At 39.8% G+C, this 16,058-nt stretch overlaps 2 protein-coding genes across 4 annotated transcripts in view; one reads left to right on the forward strand and one right to left on the reverse strand.

Moving 5' to 3' along the window:
* BRF1 (BRF1, RNA polymerase III transcription initiation factor 90 kDa subunit) overlaps positions 1–16,058 on the reverse strand; it is a 164,216-nt gene that overhangs the window by 86,393 nt on the left and 61,765 nt on the right. The window contains exons 4-5 of the mRNA XM_010000663.1: positions 13,826–13,857; positions 4,410–4,482 (exon numbers count right to left, since the gene is read on the reverse strand). Of these exons, the coding sequence (XP_009998965.1) occupies positions 4,410–4,482; positions 13,826–13,857 (105 nt within the window). The remainder of the gene's footprint in view (positions 1–4,409; positions 4,483–13,825; positions 13,858–16,058) is intronic.
* On the forward strand, positions 229–2,981 carry BTBD6 (BTB (POZ) domain containing 6). 3 transcript variants are annotated; one of them, XM_010000661.1, is made up of 5 exons: positions 265–441; positions 490–596; positions 824–914; positions 1,251–1,369; positions 1,599–2,981. In XM_010000661.1, exons 1-5 carry the CDS (start codon positions 265–267, stop codon positions 2,629–2,631), a joined length of 1,527 nt encoding a protein of 508 aa, XP_009998963.1. In that variant the 3' UTR covers positions 2,632–2,981. The 3 variants fall into 3 exon arrangements, with proteins under 3 accessions (XP_009998962.1, XP_009998963.1, XP_009998964.1); XM_010000662.1 differs by having other exon boundaries at positions 265–429; XM_010000660.1 differs by having other exon boundaries at positions 229–596.

Consider the following 16,058-nt stretch of genomic DNA (forward strand, 5'->3'; position numbering starts at 1 on the left):
CCGCGCGGCCAAGGTGAGCGCGGGCGCTGATCCGATACAGCATCATCCTCGGCCCCCGGAAAGGTGCGTCGGGCTCGTAACCACACAGCGCGCACACACCAAAAAAAACCAAAACCACAACAAACAACCAAAACAAACCACCACAACAGCAAATCGCCCTGCAACTAGAAGCGTACAAAATATCCAGATAGTGGGACTCGCGTTTGGGATCTGTTAGTTCTCTTGCTCATGCCACTGCCCCATGGTTGCCTCAATGGCAGGATCATGAAGTGTTTGACTTTTTTTCTTCTGCTTCCAGAGACCTTAAAGAAGTCCAAAAAGAGTGTGAGGTCAAACGGCAAGGCGCCAGGATGCTATGAGATAGTGCCCCTGTCCCTGAAGAAGAAGATGGCTGCAGAACTTTACCCTGCCAGCACCAACACCAACATCGCCAACAGTAACGCCGCCGCCGCAGCCACCGCTGCCAACAGCAAGAAGAACGCCCTGCAGCTCCAGCAGACCGCCCAGCCGCCCCCGCCGCCCCAGCTCCAAAACCTCAACAACAACAACTTGGAGAGTGCCAACTGGCAGTCCTTCCACCCCACGCTGCGGGAGAGGTAAGGGCCAGGCCCCTCCTGGACGCAGCCACCCTCCCCGGGCGGGCGGGACAAAGAGGTGCCCGGCCCCGCACACCTGCAAGCCGGGCCAGGCCCGAGGGCTGCGCCGTCCCGGTGAGGGCGGCCCGGGATGGGATGGACCCAGCGGGAGGCTCAGCGGGGCAGGGGCAGCCGGTGAGGGGCTGCCCGCGGCTAACCGGCCTTCTCCCCCCTCCCCTCGCTTGCAGGAACGCGCTGATGTTCAATAACGAACTCATGGCTGACGTTCACTTCATCGTGGGCCCACCGGGGGCATCCAAGAAAGTTCCTGCCCATAAGGTTTGTGCAGATCATTTTTGTGGGGTGTTGTTTCTGTTTGGGTTTGTTTTTTGTTTTGTTTGGTTTTAAATACTTCTGTGCATATTGCCTTTTCAACATCTTAAAACTAGGTTCCACTGTTTTGGTTTGGGTTTTTTTGTTTTTTTTTTCTAATTACAGCTCTTGTCTAATGCCAGAAGTAATTCACTTACACTGCAATTAAAGGGAGCAGTCCAAGGCAGCCTTCTGCCTCCACTGCAGCTTTAAACTTTCCCCAAGTGTAGCTCTAGCTGAAAGCCAGCACACTCTGCTGTTACCCGTACGTAGCACTGAGGCTTCTCTCTCTTTATTTTGCAGTACGTTTTGGCAGTTGGTAGCTCTGTCTTCTATGCCATGTTTTATGGCGATCTCGCAGAGGTCAAATCTGAAATCCATATACCAGATGTGGAACCTGCAGCCTTTCTAATCCTATTAAAGTAAGTGGCCGCTACAACTCTTAATAATGACGTGGACAGAATCGAAGTAGCTTATACACACCTCCTGAATGGCGTTGTGCAATATGCACTTATTACTGTTTACTTAATGTGCTGACAATAGCGAATGTCAGGTTCACTGCCAGCTGAGGTGACTATAGATCAGTCTTTCATGGCCTGTATATTATTTTCCTCCCTCCTAAGAAACTGTGTTTCCCCCCCCCCCATCTAGATACATGTACAGTGACGAAATAGACCTGGAGGCTGACACGGTTCTGGCTACGCTCTATGCTGCCAAGAAGTACATTGTGCCGGCCCTAGCAAAGGCTTGCGTCAATTTTCTGGAGACCAGTTTAGAAGCGAAGAACGCCTGTGTCCTGCTGTCTCAGAGCAGGCTCTTCGAGGAGCCAGAGCTGACGCAGCGCTGCTGGGAAGTGATTGATGCTCAGGCAGAAATGGCACTGAAGTCAGAGGGCTTCTGTGAGATAGATCAACAAACACTGGAGATCATTGTCACCCGGGAGGCGCTCAACACCAAGGAAGTGGTCGTTTTCGAGGCTGTTCTCAACTGGGCAGAGGCTGAATGCAAAAGGCAAGGGCTGCCCGCGACGCCACGCAACAAGAGGAATGTATTAGGAAAAGCTTTGTACTTGGTGCGGATTCCCACCATGACTTTGGAAGAGTTCGCCAACGGAGCGGCCCAGTCCGACATCCTCACCCTCGAGGAAACTCACAACATATTCCTATGGTACACGGCCGCCAACAAACCCAAACTAGAGTTTCCGCTGACGAAAAGAAAAGGACTCGTCCCTCAGCGGTGCCACCGGTTCCAGTCGTCCGCGTACCGCAGCAACCAGTGGCGGTACCGAGGGCGCTGCGACAGCATCCAGTTTGCCGTAGACAAACGGATATTTATCGCGGGACTGGGGCTGTACGGGTCGAGCTGCGGCAAAGCCGAGTACAGCGTCAAAATCGAACTGAAGCGCCTAGGAGTGGTCCTTGCTCAAAACCTGACAAAGTTCACCTCCGATGGCTCCAGTAACACTTTCTCGGTGTGGTTTGAACACCCTGTGCAGGTTGAGCAAGACACGTTTTACAACGTCAGTGCTATCCTTGATGGTAACGAGCTCAGTTACTTTGGGCAAGAGGGAATGACTGAAGTGCAGTGCGGGAAAGTGACGTTCCAGTTCCAGTGCTCCTCGGACAGTACGAATGGAACTGGAGTACAAGGTGGACAGATACCTGAGCTCATTTTCTATGCATGATGCATTTCACCTTGATGGGTTTTCCAGTGCTGCACATTAAGGGGTTTTTCAGTTTTACCAAGAACTGCAGCAGTACAGAATGTTACGCTACTTACCTATCTGCTACATCAGGCTATACAAATAAGTGAAGGAATGCTCTTGAATTTAATCTTATTTTATTTATTCATAAGCTATTTGACTTAATTATTAAGACTGCAACAAGCAGAAAAATGTTAAATTTTGCACGTACTGTGCATTTATTTTGTATATAGATAACTAACTTGCAGACTTGCAGTTGACTCAAACAGAATGTTCTAAACTAGAGCAGTTTACGAATCTGTTAAATATAAAATGTTTTTACTTGCCCTAAATCCTGTGTACTTGATGATTGCTGATCTTATGGCTTGTGTCTATTAATTCAGCTACAGTACAGTTAACAGGGGTGATGATACTGTAGTCTGTGTGCATTAGCACAGGGCAATAGTTATCACTGCAGATAGGATGGTTCCCCTGCCTGGTAACTGAGACAATCCACCAGCAGCCTTTATTTTCCTGCACAAAAAAGGGAGCTGACATGTGGAAGCTCAAGGTTTTGTTTGTTTTTTTTAATGTGTTGCTTAAACTGGAGACAAACCGTGAGTGTAATCAAAGATGATCACAATAATCCAGTGGTTAGATTTGAAAACTTCTAATGCCCATTCACACACATCTTCTGCATTAACGTCCAGCCTTGCCCAGCCAGCAGTGACACTGACACCTGCCAAACTATACCCTCCTTAAACAGCCAGAGTCAAGACTTGCTGATGAAGCATAATGCAGGGACAGGCTTTATCACAGATGTAACCCAGAGCTGTAATAGTGGCAGCCACTATCTAAAAAGACACCCCATCCTCACACTTAAGAGCAGACATTAGAGAATTACTTGAGATATCATCTTTAGGTTGACTCAAATTTATGAATTGGAAATAAGCCACCTTAAACAAAAGCTGTTGGATCTCTCCTTCCCCCTTTGTTCTTTCTAAAAAGTTCCTTCCATCCACTATCAGCAGTCATTTTATACTGCGTAGCCTTCAGTTTTTCTCAGAGACTGATGAAAGCAGGTGTTTTCCTTAAGATTCTTATAATCATTACATAGATAATTACAAGATAATTCCTGCATAGAGGTGGGTAACAATCATGAGGCCTCTATAAACACACTCTTCTAACTGCAATTTGCATGAGTGCCCTTAGTTTAAAAGCAACAGCCTAGACAACAGCTTTTTTGCCCTTTAACAGGTTCAACCCCATCTTCCTATCACTGGGTTAGGATTTTGGTGATTACTTGCTAATTAAAAAGTTACTCACACGCTTGGAAAAAGTTGCTCCTCATTTTCCATCAAGACACTTGTATTTCACCTCAGCTATAGGTGATAGTAAATTTGGCACATATTTATCAAATGTTGCATCTCTGTGGATCTGAAGTGTGACAGGTCTGTGCAAACTTGTAGACACACACAAATTCATTACACATCAGCCCATTCTCTTGGTACTAAATTACTCTCAGAAAAGGCAGCAAAACCATTTGTAAAAGAAAATAGCATCTAGCTCCCAAAAAACTCTTCCATAATGTAGGACAGACTTTCATAGTCAGTAATGCTCTTTTACACCTGGAGTGATTCCAGCTTCGTTTTAAAATTAGCACTCTGGTATTTAGCACACAGTACTATGTATATATACACACATACATATGTATTCTTGTCAAGTAACCATGCAGAAAATACACCCAAAATACTCAAAAGTCAACTCATAAAAAAAAATACCTATAGCTGGAGCGTTTATGCAGAGTTCTCTGGCCAACAGAAGGAAGGTTTTTCCCAGCACATAGACATTCACCTGTTAAAAGACAAAAGCACATTATTTAAATCTTAAACCACAGATGTTTTTAATAGAACATTTATACACAAAGGTAAAAAATAACTCCAACTTTTGAAATCTTAAATGACCTGCTTTAAAAAAATGAAGCTGAGGTAACAGAATCGATACTCATAGGTACAGAAAAATACTTGGTGCAGCAAAAGCTGCACAAATTGGCACTGTAAGAGCATAAGTTTATACTGAAAAAATTAGAAAAAGTTGATTATTATTCTCTTAGTAGGGTGTTGCTCTATAATACTTGGGACTATTTTTTAGTTGCCATCTAACATCTCAAAGCACTATGTTGCCTTTAATATATTATCAGTATACATAAAGTGTCATTTATCTTGTAATGTAACAAAACCTGAGCAAATACTCACAAGTTAGTACAAATTTCAGCTCTGCATGATCATGTGAAGTGGTATAATTAAGTATTGCACAAGCACACACCAAACTTTTCCACCAAAACAAGGAGTGGTGCTACATGCCCTAAGGGTTATTTTTCCTTTCTTACTGTTTGGACATTGCCCCAGATCACCCTACCTAAAAAAAAAAGATCAATGCAGAAGAACCCTAAACCATCCCAAAACCAGCTAAGGAACCAGACCCCTGCTCCCCCCTCTTTTGCTGCTGCACTAAGAAGGATGTAAACTGAGGGGAGGAGTTACTCTTCATACTCTTGATTTGCAATTTATAGCTTAGGTGACTACATTTGTATTTTAAAAGTCTGAGGAAGTTTTTTCTTTTGCTATCTTAAGATGTGTTTTTGTGGTCAGCAAGAAAGGCAGGATATACTTCAGTTTCTAATTAGCCGCAACATTCCCACGAAGCTCCATGAACACCTTGCTCCCCCAAGGCACGTATAAAGGTCAAAGTTGGTATAAAAAAACCCCTTCAACCTCCTACACTACAAACAAATTTATTTTTTAAAAGTATTTTTAGGATAGTATAGACTCCATTGCTTTTATGTAACAGAACTGCCGCTTTCTCCTATGTCAGGATAGTGAAGGTGTTACTAAGCAGTCAATTACACAACTGAGTTGCTGATAGTGGTATAAGCCTATGGAAATAAAAAATAGTACTAAGTATATTCTCTTTCAGTTTCACAAAAGAGCTTTATCAACAGTTTAATAGCAAGTTTTCCTCCCAATTTTACAGATGCTCTATCAAGCTAGCAGAAATAAATACATATATTGAAACAAACAAACAAAAAATCAGACACATTTTCACCTAGCACTTCAATTCTTTATGGGAAAACATTCTTAACGGGACTTTTTCTCAAATCTAAAGGATGTAAAAATGAGAACTTCAAAGAAATCCCCAGAATGATCTTGTATCCTGAAAGTGACTGCCCAATCAAGTGTACTTGATATGTTGTTAATTCATTCCATATTTCCTGGAAAGTATTGGGTGTCTTCCCTGCACTGTCTGACCAATGATTGGACTGGTCTGGAAGGTACAAAAAAATTTAGTTTACCTCCCTTTTTTTCCTGAAATACCAGACAACATAGAAATACTATTCCATGAGAGAAATATACCCTTTGAATAACCAAGTATTTTTCTTAGGAAATAAGTCACCAAATGTTATACAGAAAAATAAGCACCTACTGAATGTGGCGATTCATATAGGAGTTTGAGAGCATGTGACTCGCCATGAGCCACAGAGAACAGACACACCACAGCAAAATATCTGCAGTGTTTCAGTTGGCTTTAGATGCTCTATATTCACTGTAAGCTTGGAAAGGCTCACTTTGACCTTTTGTCTTAAGAAATATTAACATCAAGATTGGGGGTTTGGCTGTAGTTTCAGCCTTCTAACTTGGCCGACCAACTTACTATAAATCTTAAACCTCATCACTTAGATCTTGTTCTGCAAGGATGATTTCACTGCATTAATCAATAAAGTTACTTCAGGGGAGCCAAGTACATATGATGTTTCCATCAGAGGCTTCACAAACTCATCTAGTTCTTTCACTCTAGCCTAGAAAAAAGCCCTCAAATTCAAGCAAGTATTTATCCTTCTGGGTTTGTTTTTTTTGTAACGACATCCAAATACTTGATGTTTGTCCCCATCAAATCATGTCACTCTCTAAGAAACTCCTCCCAAGCAAACTTTCCATAAATATAATCATCAAAGAAGAAATAAACATGGAGAAGCATAAAGAAGCAGTGAAGTTCTAGTGAAGTTCTAGTGAAGTTCTAGTGAAGTTCTAGTGAAGTTCTAACAATCAAAGTGGGTGCCAAATAAAATTAAAAGCAAAGACAAATGCATAATAAAATTCCTCAATGCCTGTTTTTCATCTTCCTCTCCTTGGCCTAACTAAAAGTCTCTGGATCCATGGTCTATTTGAGACATAAGGTACTTAAATCTAACCTGCTTTTCCACTTCTCCCACATCATCAGTGTTTTAAGACCAACTTCAAGGTGTAGGCAATGTATTTACACTAAATAATAAATTCAAATAGAAATGGTACACCAGGGAATTTCTTCCTTTTGATCAGAAGTGCATTTCTTGGCAGTTTCTGGTTCCTGCCTATTTGGGAAGAAAGCATAATATACAGTGGATTACATGGTCTATATTGTTTTTCTCATGAAGCCCACATGTTTTTAATGCCAGGGTAAAGTCACAAAAAGAATCAGGAATATTTAATTGCTTCCAGTTTTCCTGACAAATCAGTAGGAAAAGAGACTTCAGGCCCTCTCATATAATGAAAGCATTTCTTATCTTTAAAAGATACCAGATATTCACAGGTTCTGGGGTATTTCTCAATAAATGGGAAATTAAAGATGGCATAAAGCTCACCCAGAAACCTGTCATGGCATTTAACACCTGAAACATTTAAGAACTTCTGATTTTAGTTGAAGAAGGCCCTTTTTCACTAAGATTTTATGCCACTGTCACTAATTTTAACTTTTACTCATACACATCCTTTAACTGATGAGATATGAGAGATAAATAACAGGCACATAGAGTCTTTCTTTACTCTCATAATTTGTAATTTTTTTTGCACTCCATTAAGCTTAGAAAATTAAGAGAATTAATTGAGAGGCCTACTTTAATTTCTAGCTCTTTCTTCATTAAGAACTTCTTATAAAAATTCATATACTCCAATCCATCAAAAGCTTAACGCTCCAAATTTGGAACCATATGACATTTGCATTTATAAAACCTAATTTTATATGAGTCCTTAGAATGGTGAATAAACAAAAATGCCCTTTCAAAAGGATGTGTCTGGCTTAGACTTGAATTGGTGCAGCTTGAAAGCTTACCACATCAACTTCAGCTTCTTTTCTCTCCTCTTAATTTAAAAGGATCATACTGAAAAACAGCATTTTCCCAAAACTCTCACTAATTAAAATTGCCAAAATGCAACAATTTTATTCTAGACTTTCATAAGACTTGTCTTCTCCATGTATTTTGATCAGATATTAACATTTTCTAAACTTGATGCAATGACTAGGTTTGAACATCAATATCTAATAGACAGTGGTGTCAACCTCTGTCAGCCTATTTTAGTATCTTCATACCCTTGTAGTTTTTACTGCATTATTTTCCATTCAGTTCACATTTAACAGAGTAAACTTACAAACATATGGGGACCTGCCACTTGAGCTGTTTTTTTAAAAAGCAAACACAGCTAGATGCTAGAGCAGGAAGACATCTTTCAGACAAAATGTGTTCACCAAGGCAGTGGAAAAGGCAAAACAACAAAAATCCCCTACGATGTTTTTACACCAAAGATTTTACAGAGAACTTCAGAGTCAGCAAGATTTTGTCTTTAACCAATAGTTAACTTCTGCCCTTGTTGCAGAAGACTTTATATTAGTTAAAAGGGGCAGCTGGAGGAAAAAAGGCTTCTAACAAACACCTCCTTTCCAGTGACATGGCAGATCTTCATCAGTCTCAACACCTTCCAGGATTTTAAACTCTCTTTGGGAAACAGGGAATCTCCCATTTATACACTTACTGGGTCACTTTACCTTCTGGACAGTGGCAAAAAAATAAACCTGCAATCATTAAATGAAAGCTTTTGCTTGACCGTAAGTTCCATAAATTTATAAATTAATACTCTCTCACTAGGAGCAATTTCCAAAAAGTCTTTTCAGGACCATAATGTGGTTAAGGTCCCCTGTCTTTTAGAAAGGCAAAGACCAGGCAGTTGGAAAGCGATGAGAATTCACACTGTGAAACATCGATGGCTGCTTGCCTAAATAATTAAGCAAGCATGAAAAGCAAATGAGTTTTTAAGGAGAGTGTCTGTTGCTGGGGAAAGAGGCACCTGTGGTTATTTGATTCATTATTAACATTTCTACTATAGTAGTGCCTGAAGGTCCCAACCAGGTTGTTTAAATTAACTCAATCAACATAGCAATTTGCATAGGGGCAATAAAGGCAAATGCAGTCAACATGTTAATAACTTTAAATGAACAAAGGGTATTAAAAAGTGAAGCAAATGTGTACAGTCTTTAAGAAACACTGTATTTTACCATTCTCCACACAATAAACTGAAACTTTTTTTTTTTTTTGGATGCATACTGCAACCAGAACATTGCATTTCATCTCAAAAGACAGCACAAAAAACGACAAACATGTACCCAGCCCAGCTTGTCAGACCGCAGTTCAAACACAGACACAAATCAAAATCAAGCAGCTTCCTCTCAAGCTATGCTTTAAAGCATTGCTTTCAGTCTGGGGACTCTGAAGGGTGAATCTGCTTTTGCTAATCACGTATGCAGTAATCCCAGCATTTTTCCTCCACCACCACAGCTGTACAATAAACCAGTATCCTACCATCTACGCAAGACAGTCAGAGAGTCACTTGCAACAAGCACAGATGAATCAGGGAGACCAATGTTGCCTTTAATAAAAATAAAATTGAGAAGCATACAAAAATGGTTGGACCAGATGATCCTTGAGGTCCCTTCCAAACTGGCATTCTATGAAAAATAACTGGCAATAAAATTCCTTCTGGACAAGAAAGTATTGTTACTTGACCAGATGAACTGAAGAAATAGGGGATGAGAGTTGTGTTTTGAAGTGGAAAGATAGGAGGAGGATGGACTAAATCAAGCAGGTACCAGTTACTAATTTTCTCTTCCCTTTTCCTTATCTAGAAGCACAGTATAGTTCAGGTTAGAATGGATCAAGCGAGGTCTCCAACTCAACCTCCTGCTCAAAGCAGGGTCAGCTACAACATCAGAGCAGGTTGCTCATGATCTGGAAAACCTCCCTGGACAGATACTTCAAAACTGGTCTAAGCAACCTGTTCCAATGCTCAACTGTCCTCATGGTGAAAAACCTTTTCTTGATAACACATCAAAACATCTCATTTTTATGTCCATTGCTGCTAATCCTCCTGCTGTGCACTCCTGTAACAAGCCTGGCTCTGCCTAACATCTTTTCAGTAAGCATTATCCTTATTTAACAGCAGGACACATCACAAGGCACAATAGAAATTATATTCTACTAGGCTGAAATTGCAGATCAAAGCACTTCCAACACCTCTTTCCAAATTCTTTTATGACCACACTGCAAAGACCATGAGACTGGAGATTACAAGAGGCTAAAAAAGAATCAGTCATTTCCCAGGATGAGACAGCCAGAATTTCTCCACACTGAGATCAAAACTTCAGCCAACTAATTCTCCAGGTGGAAGGAATGAGGTGCTCTGAAGCACATGAGCAAACCTAAGCTGTTCAAAAGTTGGGCCAAGGCTAGACAAGCTTTACAACTCTCCTAAACAAGCGAGGCCTGTCGCTCAGATTGGACTAAAAAAGGAAACAAAGGGCCTGATTACAGACCTCTCTAAAGATTTTATTTGCAAGTAAAATGCAGTATCTGAAAATATAAGCAAGTACTTTCCCTGTCAGAGACTGATGACTGATCGTCCTTCCACCTCAATCAACATGCTGCATGCTCTGCTCTGCACAAGGAAGGAGCCTGATTTGTAGCAGTGGTCTGGACATTTTCAGTTCATTTCAGCTAATGCTTTAAAGTCTAAATGTACCAGAGGTTACTGGATCTGACAACACTTTCAACAGAGGTTTCCAAAACATAGGATATATATCACCAGAAGATAAAATGTGAGGAAAAAAACACCCCAAGAAATTGCCTTTCCAATTAAAAACAAAAAAACAAAGCCAACCAAAAAAACACCACACAAAAAACCACAGCCAACTTTTTGGCTTTTTCCAAGATGACAGCAGTTTTGAAAATCCAAACAACTATGAAATGTAGCAGTTTGCCAGTGGATCAAGACAAACACATCTCAGTCATCAGCATAAGGGGAAAACTGATAAGACTTCTTAAAAAGATAGCCATTAACTGTGAAAATTATTCCCCTCTACTGATAAGTTTCAGCTGCATAATACTGTTCTTAAAGCATATTGCACTACAGGGGAAAATTTTCCTTTTTTTTAAATGGAGAATAGGGTCCAAATTACAAAGCAACTCAATAAATATAGGAAGAGAGGTTGTACAAGAGATACAAATCAGAGTCTATGAGGGCACACAATTACCCTTTTCTTCTATTTTGTTTTTTTAAAGCTAAACAGAACAACAAGAAAGAAAGAACACAATTATGACAGGTCACTAAACAAATACTGAGTTGCAGGTAACAGCAGATTCAAATATTCTTTATATTATTTTTAGTTTTAGCTACCACCTTCCTTATGTTGTGAGCTAAAGAGGGTGTTGCCTTTCCCAGTGCCCGCAAGACACTGGTTGTTGGTCATTAATGGGGAAGGTGCTGTAAGTGGGCTGTAGAATGTCACAGCTAATATTGTTTCCAGCTGCAAGCTGGAACACAAAGCTTACTTTTTGTTTTTAGATGAAGCAATACACGAAAGGTGACTATGTTGGTTATTTTCCCCTCTCTCAAATGCACTGAAACTTATTTCAAAGTGTTTTGTGATTCAGTCAGTGCCCTCTCTGAAGACACTCCCTAAGGATGTTTCATTTAGTAACTTTCTTAAAAAAATTCCTGCAGTCAGCAGATGAGCAGCCCTGCAGGTCACTTCACCTCCCACTGCAACTGAGCTGCATCAAGTAGAACATTGTGAAGAAAAATTTCAAAATTTGCTATTAGCACCTAGACCACAGCTGGGGAAGGTCAGCAGTAGCTCATTTTTAGACTTTCAGATGTGATTTTTTCCTGATATAAAATTAACACCTTTCTCATTTTACCAAGAAGAACAATTACCTGGACCAGTATGACATACTTTGTACAGATGAGACTGAACAAGTTAAATATTTTGGAAAAAATAATACCACTGCCACTACTAGTACTGTTATCAACATTTCTTTAATGATATTCACATCGTAAATTCAAGAGGGGAGACCAGTACTTGGGGAAAAAACCCAAAAAGGAACCTAAAGGTAACACAGAACTATCTAATCACAGAATCACAGAATGTTTAGAGTTGGAAGGGACCTTGAAGAACATCGAGTTCCAACTCCCCTGCATGGGCAGGGACACTTCCCACTAGAACAGGCTGCTCAGAGCCCCATCCAACCTGCCCTTGAACACCTCCAGGGATGAAGCCCCCACAACATGTCTGGACAGCCTATTCCAGTGTCTCACCACCCTTACACTGAAGAATTTATGCCTGATCTCTAACCTAAATCTCTCTTTGTTCAGCTTAAAACCATTACCCCTTGTCCTCTCACTACAAGCCCCTGTAAAAAGTCTTTCCCCAGCTTTCCTGTAGGCCCCCTCAGGTACTGGAAGGCCACTATGAGGTCCCCCAGAGCCTTCTCTTCTTCAGACTGAACAGCCCCAACTCCCTCAGCCTGTCCTCGTAAGAGAGGTGTTCCAGCCCTCGGATCATTTCATGGCTCTTCTCTAGACACAGTCCAAAAGGTCCACATCTTTCTTGTGCTGGTGGCACCAGAGCTGGATGCAGTATTCTAGGTGAGGTCTCAAATGAATTAATTTATTTTCTTTCTTAGGCACACAATCACACCAGTCTACAGACAATGGCTGAGCTGAAGCAGAACGTGTCAAAGTTTTCTGCCTGAGCTATAAAACTTTTGCTGTCAAGATTTTTTTTGTTGTTGTTAGTTTTGGTTGGTTGGGTTTTTTTGAACAAACTCAGAGTGGGAGAGGAATCAAGTTAGGACCTGAAAAGCTCATTTCTAAGTCCTCTAACAGGACTTTCTGGCCAACTACAGTTAAGAATAACCTTTAAGATTCCTGTTTGCTCAGATTCACCCTAATGAAGCTATAAAGTAGAGCACACCAGAAGTCTTCACCAAGTTAAAATACATAAATACAGACCATGATACTGAAATTTTGCATTTTTTCCTCTGAGGTTTATTATTTCCCTACTACTAATCTATTTCTGCCTCTGTGATCTTTAGCCTTTCGGTCCTCATATGCCCCATCTCAGCACCTTTTCTGGCTGCAAGGTACAGAGGGGAAAAGAGAAATTCAATCTTTCTTGTCTGTTCCTGCTGACAATAAATCTTTTTTTCTTATGCAGATACAACACGCCTTCTTCACCTTGTGTGACTGTTCTTTACGTTACTATGTGTCCTGGTTTCAGCTGAGATAGAATTAACAGTTGCCTGCTGGGGTTAAACCACAACACTCTGAGCATTCTATTTCATAAAAAAATCACCATGTGTTTAGAAAGAAATACACCTCTCATTCTATTCATACAGTATTTGGTTATAAGTAATCAAAATCATTCCATGAGAGTTTAGAAGTGACTAATTTTTAGAATGAGAGATTCATTTGGTTACTGCAATTCCAGCAGATTGCTTCAAGCAATAAATAGTCTTCAGAGGATGCCATTTAGCAAGACAGCTGGGAAGACAAAAATAGATGCAACTAACCTACTCACATTGTATGTAAAACAGTTGTAACATGGAGAATGAGGGTAAGACAACATATGTCAGTAGGGGTTTCTATTTCCACGTACAGACCAAGTCCCTGTTTTTCTCAAAATACATGTTATAAAACACATCTCTGCAGGACAGTAATCCACTTACACAGTATTACCTACCAGACTTCAACAACTGTTGTTTTAAAAACGTGTAACATCTGACCCTCTGCCATTGCAATGACTCTGAATCTTGATGAAAGGATCACAATAACTCATGGTATGTTATTTGTAAGATTAAAAGCAAAAACATTTTATATTTAATTTTACTGAATGATTACTCAGATTTACAAACCCAGTGATTTTCAAATTCAGAATTTTTAGAGAGAAATTAATAAATCACCCCAAACAGCCCATGCTGACAGCTCTTTGCTTCCAACTAAACTTTAACAATTAGACAAGAGTTTCAAATAAAAAAGAAAAAAAGATACAATACCTGAAGAAGATCACTGAGGTCAAGTAACATGTCTGTGAGGAAGTCAAGGAACATACATACTTGTTGAACGTGACAGTGTTTCTTAATTTCATTAGCGACCCAAAAAAGGGAAGAAATAAACCCATGTTAAACTGTCAAACAAACCAAACAGGGGCTAGGTACTTGGATGCACCCCTTCTGCTAACAGCCAGCACCCAGCTCACTGTTCATCTCCCCAGAAAATCCATTCAGCACCCACTGCATTTACTGCACAAGTTGTCTATGTCAAGTCATGATCTCTAAGAACAAGCCAACACCTTGTATGACTTACAATACTCCTCACATACTGCAGCAGAAGACTGATGAGAACAAAAAAACAACAGCAAAGAAAGAATACTCTTATTATACTTTCTTTAAGAATGTAAAGCATCTTATCAGTCTCCTCTGCCAGTTTAGAGGCCCAGAATCCCTGGAAAACAGACAGAAGAGCAAACTAAGAAAACAGCAATAAGTTTTTTTTGTTCTCTTCTGTGAGGACCTCTTTGATAAGAGCTATGAGGAGAAAGCCACTTGGGCTACACTTCTCTGACCAAAAAAATCAGCTGTTACCTTTGAGTTCTTCCTCCCTTCATCACATAAAAATATTGGATCACTGTCTACTACTCATTATAAACACAGGTGGAACTCATAATAGCTAAAACCAAGCTAAACTACTACAAGTTTCCATTAGATCTTACTGCAAATAAGCACACATAAATATACTGGCACAGCAATAAAAGAAAAAAACCCACCATATCCAGTATTTAAAAAAATATGCAGGAAAGTCAGTATAGTTTGGTACATCATGGCAATGCAAGTATTAGTGTATGTTATTCTTAAAGTATGCCAGAGTAACATGGTACACACTTCTACACATTATGAGCCATAGAAGAGAATAATTCAGATAACATAATCAGTTTATACATAAACATTTGTCTGGCTAAGCATTTTTATGCTTGAGAATTTCTATCCTTTGTTTGCATTTAAAATTATATTCATTTAGTACTCCAAACTTGTTACAAAATTCAATGCATTATGTTAATATTATCTGGTTAAAGATAATTTTAGTATTAAAGAAAACACAGCAAAGCTGGATACTTTATTAGCTGAAAACTCACTATGTCTCTGAAAAAAAATCCAAAGTTCCTTATAGATAATACTATGCAAGACATTAATTTTAACACAATAAGGAAATTGTTAACAATTTCTAAAATACAAACCTTAGAAACTCTCATAAAGCAATACTGAATTTGACACAGCTTCTTGCTCAAAGTAGTGAGAAAGGAGAAAATGTAAAGACTTTAACAATGACATTGCCAAGGAGCTATAATAGTCATCAGGAAGTCATAGGAAGAAATCACTATACCAGTTTTGCTTGAGAAATATTCTAGGTCTGAAAATATTCCTAGCTCATTACTGACTTGAAGTGTCTGGTTACTCTGTGCTCCCCCTGAGATACCTTCACCATTGAGATAAACTAAAATTATAACTCATAACTGAGAGATTTCATCACAATATAGGAAAAACAAAACAAACAAAAAACAACAAAAAACCCCACCAAAAATAAAAATAAAAACAGCTCATGAGTTATTGAGACACCAAAGTGAGCAACTGAGCAGTCCCAGTCTTGTCTGCTGCCACTGGAGACAGAGGAGGGGACAAAGAGAGCAGCAGTGACAGAGGCCAATTCAGATCCTAGGGGAGCCCGAGTGCTACTTTTCTCACCTAGATATTTCAGTTACACTCATGAAAATATGTGCACTGAAGTACTCTTTATCCTCCTCAAACATGTTGGAAGACCTAAATTTAATAACACAAGTGCTCAGCCTGTGTTACTGTAAGAAAAAAAAAAATCCATCTTTTTGACCAAGTAATGAGAAACAGACAGCATTGCATGTATTTATAACAACAAAATATTACAGCTAAGAAGATGGGAAATTCACTTGCAGGGTCCAGGCAGCTCTGAAGCAATTTAGAACTATACTATAGATGATTTAATATACAGTTGCTTTGCTCCTTAGAGAAGTTAGTTCAAGTGTCCACTGAAACTGTAAGCAAAGGTCACAGTAAAAATGTGGCATTTCATGATTTCATTTAAGGTAGCCTCCAGCAATCTCTCTCTAGACTTGTAGTGGCTACAGTAAAGCAAAAGCAAAGGGGAAATCTGAGTCGTGCAGTAGCTGTAGTTGGCCTTTACTGTGAATATTGTGAGCAA

Source organism: Chaetura pelagica, unplaced genomic scaffold, assembly GCF_000747805.2.
Source record: "Chaetura pelagica isolate M959 unplaced genomic scaffold, ChaPel_1.0 scaffold36, whole genome shotgun sequence".
NCBI classification, from domain to species: domain Eukaryota; kingdom Metazoa; phylum Chordata; class Aves; order Apodiformes; family Apodidae; genus Chaetura; species Chaetura pelagica.

Bases quoted from the DNA above. Each gene is read 5' to 3' on its own strand.
- BTBD6 (XM_010000660.1), top strand. From the start codon at position 229: ATGCCACTGCCCCATGGTTGCCTCAATGGCAGGATCATGAAGTGTTTG. The intron at 915-1,250 runs GTTTGTGCAGAT...TTTATTTTGCAG, and splicing joins AGAAAGTTCCTGCCCATAAG to TACGTTTTGGCAGTTGGTAG. The intron at 1,370-1,598 runs GTAAGTGGCCGC...CCCCCCATCTAG, and splicing joins GCCTTTCTAATCCTATTAAA to ATACATGTACAGTGACGAAA.